The 21157-nt window shown below is 44.3% G+C and overlaps 1 protein-coding gene across 2 annotated transcripts in view; it reads right to left on the bottom strand.

Moving 5' to 3' along the window:
* ASAP2 (ArfGAP with SH3 domain, ankyrin repeat and PH domain 2) overlaps positions 1–21157 on the bottom strand; it is a 121069-nt gene that overhangs the window by 66253 nt on the left and 33659 nt on the right. For both annotated transcript variants that reach the window (XM_077310424.1, XM_077310416.1), the window contains exons 2-5: positions 16622–16694; positions 15144–15289; positions 4741–4815; positions 2821–2870 (exon numbers count right to left, since the gene is read on the bottom strand). In XM_077310424.1, the coding sequence (XP_077166539.1) occupies positions 2821–2870; positions 4741–4815; positions 15144–15289; positions 16622–16694 (344 nt within the window). The remainder of the gene's footprint in view (positions 1–2820; positions 2871–4740; positions 4816–15143; positions 15290–16621; positions 16695–21157) is intronic.

Genomic DNA, 21157 nt, shown 5'->3' with positions numbered 1-21157 from the left:
ATTCTTTTCCTTTAAATATGGACCTTCTGGATGATAGCTTCTAAGAGCAATTCAAGGCGAGAGACACCCAGATATGTCCTACATGGAGAGGTGACCATGTGCTTCATAAGGTTTGCAACTGGAGAAGGGAAGAATAATTTTGTCTTCTGTGTTCTCTCTCTCTCTTTCTCTATTTCTGAGTGTGCGTAGAGGGGAAGTGCTACACAGCCCCCGTCCCCATCCCCCTCCACTCCCTCCTCCACAGCCAGAAAGCTTTTTTTTTGGGGGGGGGGGATGACCAGCTCTGGGTTGGAAAATACCCAGAGTCTTTGGGGCTGGAAGTGGACAGGATTATTGGTGGGCAGAGACCTCGCTGGAGTCTGCTCCTCTGGAGTTCCCCCTTCAAAGCACCCAATTTTGTCACCTGAGGATTCTCAGGCTCCTTCTGGATGCTGGCACCTGCAACTCTATGCCATGCAGTCCTTCTCTGGGATGACTGCCTTTTGCAAGTAAGAACTATTGTAATTCTGGGAGATCTCCACATCTCACCTGTAGTCCCCTTTCCAAAGCAGCCATGTTCTCCAGGGGGGACTCATCGCTGTGGTCTGGAGACGAGCTATGGTTCCAGGGGATCCCCAGCTCCCGCATGGAGAGTGGCACCCCTGAACCTCAGTGGGGTCCAAGGCCACAGAGTTTCCCCTCCCCAGCTGCCATTTTGCCAGGCGAGCTGATTTGTATACTCTGCACACGAACTCTAATTCCCAGAGCTCTCTAGGCCCCACCTGGAGGTTAGCGACCCCTGGGGTGGGAATATTCCTGGAGGTTTGGAGCTGGGGCCTCAAGATGGCGCAATGCCTCACAGTCTCCCCTCCACAGCAGCCCTTTTCCCTGCAGAGCTAATCTTTATACCCTGGAGATGAACACTTTGATATGGCATGCTCATTTGTGTGTGTGAAATTCCCCTGGCAGGACCGACACAAGGCCACAGATTAGCAACTGCTGGCCCAGTGCTTTTCCCTGCCCTCTCTGCATCCGGGGGGGGGGGGAGAGCTGAGGGGGCGGTGCAGGGGAAGGAGGCTCACACTTCAATGCACCTGTTTTCTCCATGGGGCCTGCTGCCTGGAGACCAGTTGTCATTCTTGAAGATCTCCAGGCCTCCCCATGATGTTCCAAAACAAAAACTTCTTGATCCCACGAAGTAGAAGCCAAGAAACAAATTGATATTCTCTCCCACACACCTTCACACTTTTGGATGACTGGAGTGTCGTCATCATGAAACCACACCCTCTTCTCCTCCAACCCTGAAGACTAGCTGTTTCATGTTTTATTTTTTAAGTCACTACAATATTGATATAGAAGAAGAGTTAATTCTTATATGCCGCTTTTCTCTACCAGAAGGAGGGTCAAAGCGGCTGACAATCACCATTTAAAAATATATATATTATATTTATATACCGTCCTTCCCACAGGCTCCCTTTCCTTGCCCCACAACAGACACCCTGTGAGGTAGGTGAGGCTGAGAGAACCCGGATATTACAGCTTTATCAGTACTGTGGTGAGCCCAAGGCCACCCAGCTGGCTGCATGTGGAAGAGAAGCGGGAAATCAAACCTAGATCACCAGTTTAGAAGTCCGCACTCCTAACCACTACACCAAGCTGGCTCTCTGCTGTATACAGCTGTACTTATAAGTCAAGCAGGTTCTCCGACTTCGTTTTTCCTCAAAAGTAAGTCTCTAGACTCTTCCGTCATGGAGATACAAGGAAAACGGCATCTCTCCTCAAGTGAGAGGGTAGAGAATTTCTTAAATGAAAATTAGGAATTCAGAGAACCTGCTTAACCTATCATTACAGCAGAATATCAATATATCAATAGTCTGTGCCTTTTTAAAAACAACAAGATATTGCAAAACATAACAGTGTGGGATACTGTCATGCCCTCCCTTGAAAATCTTAATTATTTAAAGGCATGGTGCAGAAAAAAAATAAACTGACTCTACAACTGTGAAAATACTGAGGGGGAGCAGATGTGTGGCAGAACCCTGTCCATACTGATTCCATTGCTTATGGATCAACTGCCAAGAAAATCAGAACTAAATTGAGCATATGAAAAAGCCCTATGTTCACCAGAGTAACCTCTAATAAATTCAGTGGGAATAAACGTGCCTAAAGTCAGGCTACTGTTGACAGTTCCAAATTATTTCCAGAGGGGTAGCCATGTTCTGTTTGTTGCAGTAAAAGCATATTTCAAATTATGGTCTGAACCTTAGCTATGATTTTCACTGACGCCAGCAGAAGATGGGTGGATTGAGTTTCACCGATGCCTCCCTCCTACAGATCTCCAAACATCACACCCCACACCCCATATTTTTGCTTCCCAGAAATCCACTGACTCATAGGGGAAGAATTTCAGTAGGCCTGGCAGGCTTCAGTTGGAGGGGGCAGGTCAAAAAGTTGCCTTCCATGGGCACTCCTGTGCCTGCATGGCAAAAAATCAAAGCAATGATTTTTCTGAGCCTCTTATTCTTATCCATGGTTCCTCTATATATTTGAGAAACGCCCTTGTGGGAGGAGCGTGTTCTTGACACCCATCTCTCCACACCCTCATTTGTCACCACACCACCACAACCTCCCACAACACACACATTCAACCCCATGCCCTTACAGACTGGACAACCCCTCCCCTTACTCTTCCCACTGCCAAGCTCTCTCTATCTTAATCACTCTCTTTCTTTTTACCTCCCTCTCTCTTTACTATTTCCCCCCCTCCCCCCTGCTAGCGCCAGTTGTATCAGCTACAACAGGCTTTCATTCTAGTACTGTATAATAAAAGAACACACTTACACTTTTGTCTCGTAGTCTTTCCAAGCTTTATCAAAAGGTTTCTTCAGGTCCTGTGAAAATAAAAAGATGATCCAATTATTCAGGCATGCTGTTCTTCTAGTCAACTCACATCTATATTGGTAGTAAAGAACACCCTCTCTAATAACACAACAATCTTAGTGGGGTTTCTCTTGGCTTTATTATACGTTTTAAGGGAAGTTTAAACATTTTCAAAGCCAACTTTTAGGAGCAAAGCATGGGCCCATGTCCTAAACATTTTATCCAAATAGGGGCTCTATATGGATCAGAAACCGAGATCTAACACAGAAACTGCTTACTCATAAGAACAGTGGCTCCACACAAGGCATCCTTCATGTAAAGAAATAAAGCAGATCAAGATGTGTAGCTATGTCGTTCTTCAGCAAGAGCCCAATAGCACCTTAAAGACCGTTTATGCACTGGGAACTTCACTGCCCCAGCTCCCGTGCAGGAGCACAAATCGGGGATGGATGACGTGCACCGGGCCAAATTCCGCCCACTGTGAGTGCAGGAAGAGGTGGGGCAAACTGCCACAGCTAAAACTCCAGCCTGTAGCCTGGCATGAAACCTCCAGTGCGTAAACGGTCAAAGACAAATGGAATTTGTGGCAGGGGATGAACCTTTGACCATCACAGCTCACTTCTTCAGCATCTGAAAGCCCATGCCCTGGACTCTTGCTCTTTTCTACTGAAATAAAGCTCCTGTGATGCAAGAAGCTGAACACTGCCTGCCCACCATGCATGAGGACCCCAGCAAGAGCTTGAGAAACCTCCAGTGTTTTTTCCTGTCTGCTCAGGACTTCAAAATAGATGAGTTGTGACAGGTCACAATACATAGCTGGGAAGCTGTTTCTGATGCGGTAAGCCACTAATTGTGTGTCTGTCACTGGGCTGTACTAGCAGGATTCAGTGGCGTGGATCCGACTCGATCCTGTCATTCCACTGAGCCTGCCTTGGAGGAACTACCACCCAAATCCTTGGAGGTCTCCCACCCAAATACTAGCCAGGGTCAGCCCTGCTTAGCTTCCAAGATCTGATGAGATCAGGCTTGCCTGGGCTAATAAATTAGAAATCAATAGGCATTAATTACAATCGTGTATGAAATGGTAAAATAAGGTTTAGAAGGATCGGGAACTTGGAATAACAAAGTGGAAAGTAAGTTATCTGGAATTTTGTCAATTTATTCTCATCACTTCAGAAAATTAAAAAAAAAACTTAGTTATCTGATTAGTGATAAAGGAGTTTCGATCCGATAAAAGGAAAGAAACAAGTCACTTGTCTTGTTGAGCAATAAAATTGCAAATGAGTGGGCTAATTAAAAGAGACATAGACTGGTCTCCAGGAACATGGCTGTGTATCCAACACAATTAGGAATGCCCAGGGTATAATGTATGAATAACGCTAGAATTTTCTCAACTCTGATTAAAACCACTAGTCCAAATAGGGATTCCACAGCACTGTTGGACTACGGGTTTAGCATTAAAGACAAAAACAGCAGCAGGAACATATTGGCCCCCATTGGCATAAAAGACGTGGACCACAGCTGAGAACACTGCACTTTGTCAGGTTAAGGACTTGATTTTGGTGGCATGTCCATTTGTTGCTGTACCAGAAGGGGACCCCTAGGTATCCATAGAATTTAACCTTTTCAATAAGTTTGCTCTTTACATGTTAATAGTGACCTCTCTCCGTTACCAAATTAGCATAGGGAGAGTCCAACAAGAGGAACAGAACTTTCCCACTGCCCATCTCCTGCTGCAGCCATTGTAACCCCCCCCCCCAAAAAAAATACCCTTGTCCTCATGGGAGGAAGTACATATTTTTCTACAGCAAAACTCAAAATGAACTCCTAAGGGCAATTATAATGAAAACATGTTTGTTTGTTTTTAAAGCATGCACATACCCCTTTAACACCTTTCAGATCTCCCTTCAGCAAACTGTCCAGCGGAAAGGTTATTATGTTGTTCATATTCTGGATCTACAACAAACAACAAAGGTACCTTTAAACATTTTCACAACCAGGCTCCATTACTTTATCTGACAGATCTAGAGACCCTCAAACCTTGAGGAGTGAACAAGTCAAGAGATATGGAACTATAAACCTTGAAAAACACACTTAGCAATGTCACTATAAAGCACAGCCATGACTCTAAGTCTGACTCAGTAAAAACAGGTTCATCAGGAGCACCTCATGTTCCAGACTCTTGGCTTTGCTTCCCAAGAGACACCACTTTTCCCAAGAGAGTGAGGTACAATCTTCCTAAGTGGCTGGGTAGCAGCTGGGAATGGCTTGCAGCATTATTTTCAAGGTGCGGTATTCAAGCTGTGTGTGTGTGCTGTGTTAAATTTTAACTAAGTGCAAATAATGAGACAGGCATATATGTAACTGGTGGTAGAATCTCTCTGCCGTACAAATTAAACCTTTTCTTTAGAGTGGAACATTGGACTTATTTGGAACTCCCTTGTGGACGAAGACAACTTCCTGCTACTACTCTTCCCATAATCCCTGGAGATGGGAAATAGGTCACTCCCATCTCCAAGGGGAAAGGAGAACCCTGCCATCTTCCGTTCAGAGACTTCCTGGGCTGTTCTCTGCATGAACGCTAATCAGCTGCAGGGACAGAAACAATTTAGAAGTGTCTCATCAATACGGACACTGAAGTTCAGGTCACTGACTTAAAGGTGCCAGCCACTGAGGCATGAAGGTTGTGGCACAGGGACTTATCTATTTTTAAATTTATATTCTACCACTTTCACGCAGTGGCTCTTGGCGGGTAATAATTACCCCCAATAAAATCCCCTTAACAATTAAACCCAGTGTAGGCTTGGGACTGAGAAATACATGACAGAGAAAGGTACTGCTTTCAAAACCATTTCACCATTTCACCCCTTAACAGTTGGGTGACAGGATATAAAAAGAGCGTTCAGTTTTCTGATGGGTGTAGCCTATCTAATGTAGATGAGGAACACTATGTTGAGATCCAGGTAATGACAGTTCATTTTCTGAGGACCACATGGTTTGGGAGAAAAGAAAGCAAGTCTCCTGAGATCTGTAAAGAGGGAATCTATCTCAGGAATGAAAATGAGATCATTATGTAAAACCACCATATATTTATTAAAATGTACAATTCATTCCCAACAGAGTACTCATCCTATAGAACTGCAGCATAGGCGACAGCAGCCAAGGAGAGAATTATGGGAGTGAGATAGTTGAAACAAACCGATCCCCCCCAACCCACCCAAGACTCAAAAGGGTGTTGGATGAGTGTCTGGGAGATGATGTTTCATCTTTACACTAGAAAGCTGTGAAGCACTAGAAGCAGGGAATAAATCAAAACATAATAATAATAATGACATAATAATAATAGCTGCAGATGTGGGGTTCTTTCAGGAGTTGCTTTGCAGCTGGATGTCCAGAATAGGGTTGTGCGATTCGGCTGGTTCGGCGGCCGTTCCCTCCGGGCGCAGCCAGCGCCACTCCGCGCGGGGGGGAGGGCGGTGCCGGCAGCGGCGTGACAGCGGGCGCAACCACGCAGGCGTGCCTGTGAGGTTGCGCCCGCTGTCACGCCGCTGCCGGCACCGCCCTCCCCCCCGCGCGGAGTGGCGCTGGCTGCGCCCGGAGGGAACGGCCGCCGAACCAGCCGAATCGCACAACCCTAGTCCAGAACTAGGAAACTCTTTGGTGTGTGACATAGCAAAAATGCTGCTATTTGTCTGTGGTGGGTGTTTGGCTAAAGGCTTTGTCATCTGATGTTGAAAGAAAAGTGTGATTTGAGAAAGGCTCACAGAGGCATTTATTTATCAATTAAGCAACATTTAAATATTTGTATCCCACCTTTCCTCGTGGCTCAAGGCAGCTTTCAAGACACAAATCAAAATGTTTACAACTGAGGCAAAGGAGGAGAATAACCAAACAACACTTTGATGGAGGGGGATAAGACACAGCTTTTATTTTATTTACATTTATTTATTTCATTTTCATCTGTAAACCAACCCAGCAGAGCGGTATAAATAAAGCGCTAAAGTGTAAAGGGGAGGAGAGAGGGCGGGCCGAGTCCGTGATGAAAACTCGGAGGGGCCAATCAGGAGCCTCACTGGCCGGTTGGCCTGTCCTCAGCTGGGCCGGCCGGGGAGTCGCCGTGCCAAGGAAGCTGCCTTCCCTGCAGGTAAGTCTTCCGGCCGGCTTACCCTCACCCTCGGAAAAGGAGGGCGTTCCTTTTCCGCCTGGGGCCCCTTCATGCGGGGGAAAGGAGCAGCCCCTGCTCCTTTCCCGCCGTTGAAGCCTCGCACCTTGCCTGCGGGGGGTGGGGGGCAAACACCACGCGCCGGGAAAGGACTGGGGATGCCACATCACGGACGCGGCAGCCCCGCTCCTTTCCCACCCCAGACCCCGCCATGTTGCCCCGCGAGCCACCCACCTTCACCGGGGAGGGCAGCCCGCCTGCACGCCCGCCGCCACCTTCCTACCTACGCAGCCTGGGGAGGGAGGCTCGCCTGCCCGCCCGCCCGCCTAGTGCCACCGCCTTCTCACCGGGGATTGTGCGCCTCCCGCTCAGTTCTGCATGCCGCCCATCCTTCTGGCCGCCACGACCACAGATCGCTGCCCGCCGAGCCACCCACCTGCACCGAGGGCGGCCCAAACACCAGACGTCAGCCCCGGCCTTCTGCCGCCCCCTCCCGCACACGCACCTCTGTGGGAGGGCATCCTTCAACGGGCTCCTACTCTGCCCATTTTTACAAATGGGCTTTACCCCTAGTTATTTATAACCACTTTCTCACAGGGACTCAAGACAGGTTACGTATAGGAGTCAATACAATCCACAAAATGGAACATTAAATAACCAATGCATTAGGATTGTAGAAATCTGGAACCACCAGAAAAAGCTGAAGTATAGCATAAGCCAACCTTTCTCAACTTATTTACCATTGAGAAAGCCCTGCAACCTTCTTAAGGCTTTGAGAAACCCCAGAATTGGCATGATCATGCAGAATATGGTTGGAAAGCATGGCTGTGCACACGCTCACCTGGGGTTCCTCTCCTTCCCACCCCGTCCAGGCCCATCATTGGCCATTTTGGGAGGGGGGGGCAGGTCAACATGACCTCTCTCTGCAATCTTGATCCCAATTTGTGACTCCTCTAATCCCGCCTGTCTCATGATGTGCTCCGCATACAAGTTAAATAGGCAAGACGACAGTATACAGCCTTGCCGAACTCCTTTCTCAATTTTGAACCAATCAGTGATTCCATGTTCAGTTCTCACTGTTGCTTCTTGACCTGCATATAAGTTTCTCAAGAGACAAATAAGATGCTCTGGTATTCCCATCTCTTTAAGAACTTGCCACAATTTGTTGTGTGCTCCACACAATCAAAGGCTTTAGCATAGTCAATGAAGCAGAAGTAGATGTTCTTCTGGAACTCCCTAGCTTTCTCCATGATCCAGCGTATGTTGGCAATTTGATCTCTAGTTCCTCTGCCTCTTCGAAATCCTGCCTGTACTTCTGGAAGTTCTCGGTCCACATATTCCTGGAGCCTAGCTTGTAAAATTTTGAGCATAACTTTGCTAGCATGAGAAATGAGTGCAATGGTGCGGTAGTTTGAACATTCTTTGGCATTGCCCTTCTTTGGAATTGGAACTGGAATGTAAACTGACCTTTTCCAATCCTGTGGCCATTGTTGAGTATTCCAAATTTGCTGGCATATTGAGTGTAGCACTTTTACAGCATCGTCTTTTAAGATTTTAAATAGTTCAACTGGAATGCTGTCACCACCACTAGCTTTATTGTTGCTCAGACTTTCTAAGGCCCATTTGACTTCACATTCCAGGATGTCTGGCTCCAGGTCAGTCACTGCCCCACTGACGTATGGTAATATCACCCAATAAATTTTTAACAAATTTAAAAAATATATAAAAAATTGATTAGCCCACCCATTCGGGAAACCCTTCCAGGGCTGTCAGGAAACCCCAGGGGTTCACGAAACCCAGGTTGAGAAAGCCAGGAATAAGCACTGACATGACATATTCATATAATGTCATCATACTCCATCTTTCTCCACAGCGGGGACCCAAAGCAGCTTACATAATTATCCTCGCCTTCATTTTATCCTCACAACAATCCTGTCAGGTAGGTTAGGCTGAAAGTGTGTGATTGGCCCAAGGTCACCCAGTAAGCTTCCTCAGCAGGAATGAGGATTTAAACCTGGATTTCTCTCCATTGATCATCATCATCATCTTCATTCTTTTATGCTGCTCTTCCCTGTTGTGTTCAGGGCTGCTTACTATACAAGAACATACACTTTTTCCTTTCCTTTATTTTGATCTGAATGACATCTAGGGCAGTGGTCCCCAACCTGCAGGCCGCGGCCCGGTGCCGGGCCGCGAAGGCCATGGCGCCGGGCCGCGGCTCCCTCTCCCCGCCCCCCCCCCGCAGTAAAAAACTTCCCAGGCCGCAAGCTTGCGGGAAGCTTCTTACTGCAGGAGGGCGGGGAGAGGGAATCAGGGCCGGGCCGCGCATCGCACATGCGCAGCCCGCGCGGGCGCAGCCCGATGCGCGGGCATGGTCCGATGCGTGGGCGCGGGCCGCTGTGCGGGCGTGGTCCGCACGGGCGCGGCCCGATGCCCTGCCGGTCCCCAGCCTCAGAAAGGTTGGGGACCACTGATCTAGGGTATCTGTAGATAGCTTGTTACCAGAGTAATTAAGAGAGAGGTCCATTCTTAGGAATGGGCTTTGAAGCTAGTATATATATAACAAAGAATGAATTCCCATTTAGCCTTTGTGTGTATGTGTAAACAGAGAGAGAGACTTTTTCACACCCTGTTGTGAGCATGACACAATTATCAAAGGTTATTAAAAGGTAACTCATTCATTTTCAGTGTTCTCTATATGCACGTAAGGAAATTAAGTACCTGAACTTATACCAAAACCTGTCTTCATAACACATTTGACCTAAATCTATCCAGAGGCTATTAGCACTACTCTGTTCAAAGATCAGTGCCAAAGGAACAAAAACTCTGGTAAAGAATAACCTGGTACATGCTGAGCAAGGAGCTTACTTGGTTTTTTTTAAATGTCCCATGTATTCATATCAAACAATGGAACAGATTTCTTAAAGACCTTTGTAGCCCAATAGGCTAGCTCTCTCCCAAAAATAAAAATGTGGGGGCACTGTATCTGTTTGCAAATTAAGGAAATAAAAATCTTCAGTTTCATATGGGAAAACCAAACAGAATAATCATTTTAGAAAAGGTCTAAAAAGAGCTTCTGCTTATACTAAAAACGCAAGTTGTATTTAAAGTGCAAGCCTAAACCCAGTCTTCGAGCAATTTAGGATGGCAACTAAAAAAGCAATGAGCACTTTTTATTTTAAACCAGTCTGAGAAGATCAAAAGTGCTGACTGACACAATCAAAACAGAAAGGGGGGGAGGACCCACACAAACCCACCAAAAAGATGAAGCAACCAAAAGGGTTAAAGCAAACGGGCTTCAGAACCAGTAACCAAGTGACTCCTGCTTACCAAACAGACTAACATGCAGCAGAATTAGCGAAATGCTTTTAACTGAAAAGGACTGCATCTGAAGGCCTGCCACCTCTGTCAGAGGTGCAATGGTTGTCCCGCACAGTTCACCCGCCTGGTGTAGTGGTTAAGAGCAATGGCTTCTAATCTGGAGAGCCTGCTCCTCCACATGCACTCAACTGGGTGGCCTTGGGCTAGTCACACTCTTGATAGTCCTGTTCTCACAGACAGGTTAGGGGAGAGAAATGGAAGGCGATTGTAAGCCACTTGGAAACTCCTTTGGGCAGTGTATAAAAGCAGGGTATAAAAACTAACTATTTTATTTTATATTTGTTTGGTTGTTTAAATGTACAGACTGCCCTCTTCACTGGAGCGGGTGGTGAGCAACATATGTTCAACAATACAATTAAAATCAAAGTTAAACAATTATAACATCAGTTCTAAAAAATCCATCTATGGGTGTAAAGCTAGAACTCATGGTGGGGTGCAATACTGGAGGGAGGCCAATTAGATGCTGATGTTGACTATTTTAGTGGCCTCAACCGCAGGCCTGGTGGAAGAGCTCTGTTTTGCAGGCCCTGTGGAACTCAGCGAGGCTGCCTTTATCAAGGGACAAAAATGCATGTAAGATTTCAGGTTACATTTCCTGACCAAATATCAAGGCCTGCAAGGGCAGCAAACAAATGTGCCCACCTGTGTCATTCTTCCAGCTCTGGAGTGCTGTCCTTCACCACCTCCAATAGGAGGACGGGGGCAGGAGTACTATTTCTTTTCCATGAACATTTCTCTGCCACTAGGTACCTAGTGCAGCCAGCTTTGATGGTACGCACCTTGTGCCGAACACTAGTGTGCTGGCTGCCCCAAGTCTTGCCTGAGTGGCTTCTGATAGCCCCTGACATCCCCTTCCCTCTTTGGGAAGGAGGTAGAGAATAGATACGGTGCCACTAAGCAATGGAGAGTAAGTTGTTATCAGTCTAGGAGACGAGCAGGCAGCATCCCGAAGTGGCCCAGCCAGCGTTCTTCAGTCAGGGCAGGCAGAGTTCACGCAGAGTCAGGGAGCAGTCAGGCGGCCACAACAGGCAGAAATCAAGCAGAGTCATGCAGCCATCCAGAGATCAGCACAGGCAGCATTCCAGAGGAGTCAAAGCAAACTGGTCTCATACCTGGCAAGGGAGCTGGGCAGGAATCCAGTTGCTCAGGTGTGTGTGACAGCAGCCTCAGTTGTTGCACCCAAGCTGAGCTCAGGGTGCCATGGATTCAAATACTCATGTCTGAGCAGTAAGCACTGATCCAGCAATGGCTTAACCCTGAGAGTCCTCATTCCTCAGTCTTCATCCTGTGAGTACTCAGCAGCTTCTTCCAGTCTCCTGCCGTAACAGGTGGCTAGCGGGGCACTCCTCCTTCTGTATTTTAGGGCTTGCATTGGCTTCTGTCTCCCTTGTTCAAAAGGCTCACTGATCTCCTATCCTCCTTTCCATGGTCTTTTTGCTAGTTGATATTGATACTGTTCTATGTATATGTTCCAAAATGTTTTGTGTAAATTGCCCAGAGCCGTAGGGAAGGGCGGTATAAAAATCTGAATGAATGAATGAATGAATGAATGAATGAATGAATGAATGAATGAATGAATGAATGAATGAATGAATAGTTCCTGGCTGTTCTTCATTGTTTTACTCAGTCACTTCTGTTTCCCTTGGCTCCTCTTCATCACCCTCTGTCCCATTCTCCGACTCCATGTGGGCTGATTCATGACAACTAGGGACAGATTAGGGATCCTTTGACTGATCTTTCAAGGCTGGTGTCAAACTTGGTGCTGAGCACGACTGTCAGGGATTTCAGCACATGTCCTGGAGCTACCTTGCTGAGTCAGGCTCAGGACTTCATGGCCACCATGACAGCCATGGGACTGTCTCAGATTGGAAAAGGACACATGCTGGACCTTCTTCCCTGCACCAAGCAGCTTGCTGATGATCTGATTAGGAGGTTGGAGGTTCAGCCCTCATTGTGGTCAGATCACTACCATGTCTGAGCTTGCTGCCTCCTTCCTGCAAGAGCAGTGAACCCATTTGGATGGTTTGCTCTCAGAGATTAATGGATCCTGCTGGTATCCAGATGGCTCTGGGGGATTTTGAGAGCCTCCCAAGTGACTCTATGGAGGCCCTTGTAACTGTGTGGGATGGACTGACTGGGGCCATAATCAGGGTTGCTCTTTCGTGTCCTCTTCCACATGTTAGTGAGACCCCTTAGTTTACCTGAAAGCTTGGAAAGGAAGACAATTACAGTGACATTGACTGAAGACTCAGGATGAAGCCCATTTGAAGACCTCCGAGGCAGCAGTGATGGCAGCAAAGAAGACTTCCTTCACTGCCACCAGTGAGTCAGAAAGCTCTCGTCCAGTATAACTGCTCAAAGTAGATCATGAATTGATAACATCTAAGTGCAACCTTGCAGCTGATGAAAATTTGGTTCTCAGCCATGATGTTTTTTGTAAAATCTTTTGCTGGCAAAATCTCTTTCATCCATTCTGACTTGGAGGCCAAATCCAGGACAAATCCGGCACCTGAGGTGTCAAAAGCACCTGCTTGTCTTTTCATCATGTACAGTTTCAGACTGATCACATCTATGGATGTTGACTAGGTCCTTTGAGGTGTGACAGCACTACCTGTGCTCTGGAGTCATGCCCATCGTGGCTTTTAAAATATTGCTGGGGGGGGGGAATAGTAGCCATTAGGAAAATCAACTCCTCCCTGATTGAGGGGGGTCGGCCTAGACCTTGAAGGAGGCAGTTATTAGACCTCTGCTCAAAAAACGTTCTTCTGGAAGGGATGAAGTAGCCAATTACAGGCCAGTCTCCCATTTATCTTTTCTAAGGAAGGTGGTAGAGAAAGTGATAGCAGAGCAGCTCCAGGATTTCCTCGACCCATTTCAGTCTGGTTTCAGGCCTGGCTATGGCACTGAGACATCTTCAATTGCACTGGTGGGCAATCTCCACTTTATGTTGGCCTGCGGACACTCTTCCCTGTTGATACTGCTGTTCAGCGGCCTTTGATACAGTTGACACCTTCATTCTTTTCCTCTAGCTGAAACATGGAGTTGGTATTAAGTGTGGAGCCCTTCATTGGTTCTGCTCTTTTCTGTCTCAACAGACACTAAGAGTCTTCACCAGAGGTGCAAAATGAACTGGGTGGAACATTTCTTGAGGGATGCCACGGGGCTCTATTCTCTTCAGTACTGACAAGGCCACTGAGTGAAATTGTTGAGAGATGATGTGTCCATCCTGGTTCTGAAATATAGGCAGGTGGACACTTAGGGTAGCCTGTCTGGCACTGACCAGCGCCTGTGATTTTTCCACTGTGGCTCCAGCTCTGTGGAATGGGACCAAGGAGAAGTGAGGGAGCCCCTCAGAAATCTTCAGAAGAACGTTCACCAGGGACATTTGAGGGGGATTTCAACAGCAGGAATATTTTAAGGGTGGGAGGGCGAGGGATTTGGGGCTTGTTGTTTTATCTTTGTTTTTAGCTGTTGCTGTTTTAATTATTACTGTAAGCCACCTTGAACCAGGAGGAAAGATGGGATATAAATGTTCTAACAAATTTATTTATACTTCGATTTCTTACCTGCCACTCCCAAATACATAAACAAGTTACACTAGCACTGCAGGCAGATATGCTCACATATATCCAGATATTAATGAAAAGACACTTCGCCAATTGTGCAGTTTTAATACATACACACAACAAACTAACACAGGAAACCTTACCAGTCTTACTACTCATCAGGGACAAAAGGTTATTAATTGCTGTAATGTTTAAAAGGGAGGGGGCTTTTAAGATGCTTTGTTTTTTAATGTATTACTTCCACCTTCAGTACAAGGACTACCCTTCTCATACGGTGATGCAACATGGAGTCAGGGCAATGTAGCTCACTCTCTCCCCCTCTTTCATTTCCAGCCCCATGAGAGGGCTAAGTCAGAGGACAGCAATTAGTGTAACAAATGATTTAGAAAGAAACCAATTATCTATGGCTGGAAGGCTCTCCTGAAGAGAGCTGGATAATAAAAGTTGTCTTTACAACCATTTACAACAGTGATCCCCAACCCCCGGTCCGGGGACCGGGACCGGTCCGTGGATCAGTCAGTACCGGGCCGCGGCTCCTCCTCGTCCTCCTCCTCGGGGGCTGCCCTGCCACTCTGCCACCAGCTCGCCTTTGGTGCTATCCAGCGGCTGCCATGGCTGGGGCTCCCCCTTGGCATGGCACTGTGCAGATGCTGCTGGCAGCGCCTCCCAAAGGGCGGCGGGAAGTCAGGGGCAGTGGCAGGAAATCAAGCGGAGCAGGGGCTCAGGTGGCGGCGACATCCCTCGGCAAAAGACTACCCCCCCGGGCCTCGGTCAAATTGTCAAGCATTGACTGGTCCCCGGTGATAAAAAGGTTGGGGACCACTGATTTACAATATCCATTGCATATGTACATGCAACATTCCCTAAGATAATCACATTTCAGCTTCTGGACATCCCTATTTCCCATTTCAAGTACTGCAAGCTAAGCTTCAGAAGCAGCTACTTAGATTTTTTTTTTTTAATACAGTTAGCTGAAATACACTCCAATGACTTTCGTCAGATATCATTACCAGCAAAACTTAGTACAGTGGCTTAGCTTAAAGTCTATCAAAGCTCTAGACTTATATAAGATAATGTGTTAAAGATTAAATGTATTCCTGCTGAAAGCTAAAGTTACACTATTCCATTTCAATTCAGTAAAATGCACTTTTTAAAAAGGGGAAATTATTTCCTACCAAGTTTTTGAAGAGTGCCGTCAACTCCTTGGTAAATACAGCAAATTTTAAAAATGCTGTTCCTAAGTCTGGATCATCCCTACAAACGCAGTTGCCTCCAAATTTCTCCAAAGCTTGAGTGTACTGCTCTTCATTTTCCACGTGAGCTTCAAAAAAACACAAATATTACATTAGTTCACAGTAAGGACTTCCGAAAAGGAAAAGGAACATTTCAAAGGAAGCTACCTATTCCAAGCACACTCTATGTTTTAAAGGTAACATATTCTATTCCTCCTACTAGACACAACTGGATGCTACCTTTTACTGGCTTTTAAAGGCCAGATGATCCTAAAAAACAAGGTTTGCAGGATCTGCAAATGTGCAGTGGAACTATGTGCTCCCTCCCCTTCCTGTTATATTACTTGGCTTTATAGCCTGTTGTAAAGTCATAATTGGACAATCAAACCACAGCTTGCAAACTAATTTCCAGCCATGATCTGGAGACAATTCTAATTGGCTCTAACTACAGTTTGCCTGGTTCAGACATCAAGGCAAAAGAAATCAGGAAATCTGATACGCATCATAACACTATCACAATAAGTCAGTCGTAATAAAAAAACACTCACACAAACCCTCCAGCAGGACAAGAAAATGTCTACCTTGGGGGACTGGGGAAGGGAAAATGGAGCTGATGTGGGTTAGTCTGGGATGACAGAGACATGTCACAATTTCTCTCAAAACATCACAGGGAAAAAGCATTGCCGGGAAAAAACAGAGAAACACCAGGTTGCTGTGGAAAAGTGGTGAAATAACCTACTTCTCAAGATCTTCCAAGGCATGGCAAACAACCTTTAGTGTGACTATGGTGTTAATTATGGTTTTGTGTTACATTTGCACCAATGTAAGCCAAGATTAAGAGCCTCTTGTGGCACAGAGTGCTAAGGCAGCAGACATGCAGTCTGAAAGCTCTGCCCATGAGGCTGGGAGTTCGATCCCAGCGGCCGGCTTAAGGTTGACTCAGCCTTCCATCTTTCCAAGGTCAGTAAAATGAGTACCCAACTTGCTGGGGGGTAAACGGTAATGACTGGGGAAGGCACTGGCAAACCACCCCACATTGAGTCTGCCATGAAAACGCTAGAGGGCGTCACCCCAAGGGTCAGACATGCCCCAGTGCTTGCACAGGGGATACCTTTACCTTTAAGCCAAGATTAACATCTACGATACCTCCTTAGAAACATGATTTCCCACTTCAAACCATCACAGTTTTCAGAGGGAACCATGGATTGCATTCATTGTGGTTTGTACTATGCAAATACAATACAAATAATGGTTAATTTACTGCAGGGAGGAAAAGAACGTGGAGTGCCCATTAATAATACTGGCACAAAGCAAGAGCCAGTATTACATATACACCAGGTGTAATATACTGTTTGCTCAGGTATTTCCAAATAAATACATAATTTTTAGCTAACCATATAGTAATCAGACTACATACATACCTAAACCAGAAATATTTATTGCTTTTACAGATTTCTTCATTTTATACAGCACAGTTCTGTCAACATCCAGTGCCTAAAAAAACAAAAAGCTCAAGTCATATCTCAGTATCAAAAATAAAGCTCATGTGAACATTTCAGAGGCAAATATAGGAGGGCCTATGAAGCAGTATATTGGTCAACTGTATTTTAAGACTCTCTAAATATAGAATTTGCATTAAGAAATCATTATGGGATCCAATTAGCATGCCTTATACTACTACTATCAACTCTGCAAGACCATCTTAACGTTGCTATTTAATATTCCCAATATCAACAGTGTTAATATTCTTATAATGCTGAAGTGACAAATTTCCAATAAACACTGGGCTTCCACTGGTGATGTACTTAACAGGCTACTGTCTTAAGAACAACATTAACTATGGGCTTTCCTTTGGTTTGGTCAGGTTTTTTTTAAACTGAAAACATCTCACTGTATTAATTTTCTATTTTTTAAAAAAAATTATCCCAGCAGATGCAAACTTCAACACTGTAATTTTTTTCCAGCAAGAGAAACGTCCAAATTATATTTATGAGTTTCTATCATTAAGGCACTCCCACAGAAATCAGAAAACAGCTATAATGGTTGTCCAGCTCTGCATGAATTGTAACATTCGGCAAGCCTACAACCATTACCGTGAACAGATCCTAAGCACGTCTACTCCACCGAATAAAGGTAAGAAAGTATAATGGCAGTTTAATATTTAAAATGTTTATTATTAAAATATTGATGTTCTGCTATTAAGCAAGGAATTTGAGCAATTGTCTCCTCCTTGCTACAAGGCATATTGTTCAGGTGAGTCCCCTAATCCTCAGAGGCCTTTCAGTGAGCACAGGGAAGGAAGGGGGAGGCAAAGATCTACTTCTTCCATGGCAGTTTTGATCCTAGGCTCAATTCTTCTCATTCCACAATTTTGATACAACCACAAAGAAGTTCTCTTATGCTGACACCCACGAAACATGTGAAGACAGTAACACAACCATGTGGTCTGGAAGCCTAGTAGCTTACCCACAGTCCATCCAAAACAATGCAGGTTGGTGTCCCAAAAGTTCACATGGCATATCAAGAAAATCTCTTAAGGTCAGATCAGGCTTTCTCAACCAGGGTTTCATGAAACGTTGGGGTTTCTTGATAGCTTTGGAAGGGTTTCTTGAATGGGCGGGAATTAATTTTTAATATATTTTTTTAATTTGTTAAACATTTAACAGGTGATATGACCACACACACACACACACACAACCAACCTACTCCTCTCAAATTGGCCAACGATGGGCCTGGAGGGGGTATGAAGGGGAGGGGACATGGTTGGGCGTGTACACAGCTATGCTTCCCAACCATATTTTGCATGATCATACCACCTGTGGGGTTCCTGAAAAATGCTTCAGGGGTTTTTCAATGGTAAAAAGGTTGAGAAATGCTATATTAGATGAGGCATCTTTAAAGTGAGCAACATCTACTGCCATAGGTTATCTATTTTTGTATTTGTATAGTAAAAATAAAGAAGTCATTTGCTTGGTAAAATATAGGAAATACTTCTAGCAAAACTGCAGTTGCAATCTAATAGGATTCCCATATTTTAAATATGCAGCATAAAAAACTAAAACCTCTAAGAGAATTAACTATAAATCAGTACATCTATCAACATATGCATGCATTCCTGTCACAAAATTCAAAAAAATGTGGAGAAAAAGATATAATTTTATCTAGATTCAACTGCAAATTCAGTGCTCTAGGAGTTAGCCTTTTCAACAAAAAAAAGCACAGGGATGACAGTTTACACATATTCTCATACATTTACAATATATAACATCCTTGTAACGAACAACATTCATGTCAAACTGTCATGGGTGACAACATTATGCATGCTTTGTTCTTCCCAGGAAGCGTTAAGCATTTAAATTGTGCGGAAACCCTGCTGGGTTATATATTCCTTTAAAGTGAATCATTAAGCCACTGCAGAAACAAAACATTACAAACCTGGAGTTTCCAATATATCTAATCAGAAACATTTGTGAAGCATGCTTTGCTCCTTTTGTCTGTTTTTCCCATAGTTATAAACAAAAAAATTAAAATTATCCTTGCATTATACATTTCCTTCCTGTTTTCAATGGAATAATTCCTTTGTAAAACTAGGGAAATAGAGTGCTGAATCAGGAAGGCCCATGTCTTAATAGGGCTTGTTTTTGTGTTTCTCTTTTACTGTGTGAAGATCATTCCCCTTCTGTTATTTAATGCCTCTGTCTCCCTTTCAGCACCTGCAGATTATTTTGAAGTGCGGTTCATGCCCTTTCTTCCTGGTGCTGAATTCTAAAAGCATGACAACGCTTTACAAATATAAAGGATGTCAAAATGCACTTCATTTCCCATCTTCTTCGCCATTCATTCATTCTCCTGTCTCTTTTTTGCTTTCCAGCTAGAGCCAGAAGCAACAATACTTAAAATGACTTCCAATGGTTGTTGCACCCTCTAGCATTACAATTCCACCATGTCCAACCAATTACAGCAGACTAAGAGAGCCATGTAATTGGAATAAGCAGTATGTTTAACATCTACATTGATATTTGTTATTTGGAAGACATCATCAAACTTTGCTGTTACTGCATCTGAGTCATTTCAGCATAGCAGTTAATGTATGCAACACCTTCCATTAAAAGATTGGCTTACACAGATTGGTTACACTTCACTTGTCATATAACCGCAGTACTAAAAACACACTTCAATTTTGAAAACACATTCTTATATTTGTTTACCTTTCCTGCAAACACAATCGGTTATACTGTACTTCTTAAGTGTTTAATCCAAGACTCAAAGCGGAAAGATCAGCTTAATTTATGAATCAAGTAGATCCTAATTATTTATTTATTATATAATTATAATTATATATAATTATATAATTAATGCTCCAGATTCATAAACAAAGATCATTTTGGAAAAGTGGGGGTGGGGGACAGGATTGTATTTAAAACATTCTATTTCACCAGGTGACTCACTGAGAAGGAGTGACTCTAACATCACTAATTCAAAAGGTGATATATTTTAGATTGTAAACTTTTCTGGTATGGGTTTATATTTGTTTCTATAAAGAGTGTTATATAAATAAACACATCTGTCTAGAAACTTCTTAGACAAATATATTAATCTTATTCGATTTGAAGGGTCCTAGAAAGGAGTTTGTGCTATTATTTTACCAATATGGATCCACTAAAAACCTACTTCAAAACATATAACAAGTCAAAATTAAAATACATAATAAAACCTAAACCCATCATAAAACTATCAAACTAATCCATAAACAAACCTGAGGATTATAAAACATCAAGCACTGCCCCAATTCACTTTATCTTCCACACGCTCCAGAAACTCTTGTTGATAGGCTGTTAATCTCACGGTTGGAGGAGAACCTTCCACAATTTGAGGAAAGCTGCTAAAAAAGCAACCCTTCCCCAGTATATCCTGGCCAGTCTAATTTCTGTGGGTTCTCAGAAAAAAATTGGACTCAATGTAGTGAACAGTCCACAAACCTATGCCAAAAATATCCAGGGTATGGCCTGCTTGCTGGGTGGGGCCAAAACCAAATTGCTAGAGCCCTAGTGTTGCCATATATAAAAAATAATCAACTCACATCCATTTAAGAAACTCTTCCAGGGCTGTCAAGAAACCCCAGGGTTTCACAAAACCCTGGTTGAGAAAGCTTGCTCCAGGCTCAAGTTATATAATATACAAAGACAATGATTTCCTCTGTGAAAGTTAGGGACCAGTTCTTGAGGAACCAGGTGGATCAATTTACATCTCCCTCTGCAATGCTCAGCATTCAGGAGAGTGAATGCAATTCAAAGCGATCCTTCAGATTCTCTGAACCCAAACCACTTAGAACTTTAATAATCCTCTAAAACAGGGGTAGTCAAACTGCGGCCCTCCAGATGTCTGTGGACTACAATTCCCAGGAGCCCCTGCCAGCATTCGCTGGCAGGGGCTCCTGGGAATTGTAGTCCACGGACATCTGGAGGGCCGCAGTTTGACGACCCCTGATCTAAAACTATCAGAGATGCAAAGTTAAAAAGTAATTCCTGTCAACACCTGATGTGCCAAATATTAATCAATGAAAAGTATTATTTTTCCGTATATGAGATAAGTATATGAGGGAGTATGTCTCCCTCATATATCCAAATTTCCACGCATAATCTCATACAGGACAAGAGTCACCTGAGCCTCTAATTCTTCCCACTGTTTTGGGGCAGTCTATGAATAAGCAAAACAGCTGGCAAACAAGCTACTACAAGGTATCACGTTATTTTGTTATTTCTTTGACTGATCAATTTGATACAATTTTCACAACAGTCAGTATAAGCATTTATGTTCGGCATTTTGAATTCCATTCTAATCTGTGAGACACTTCAAACAAAGCTAGAAAATAATCATTAGAGTACAATAAATACACAGATTGGCACAGGCAGGCAGGCGTAGTAATTTATTTTTAACTGCCAATTAAGTGGCTACCC

The sequence above is a fragment of the Paroedura picta genome, chromosome 1 (assembly GCF_049243985.1).
Source record: "Paroedura picta isolate Pp20150507F chromosome 1, Ppicta_v3.0, whole genome shotgun sequence".
NCBI lineage: Eukaryota > Metazoa > Chordata > Lepidosauria > Squamata > Gekkonidae > Paroedura > Paroedura picta.
The sequence above is the reverse complement of the archived record's forward strand: the minus strand, read 5'-3'. Positions and strand labels throughout refer to the sequence as shown.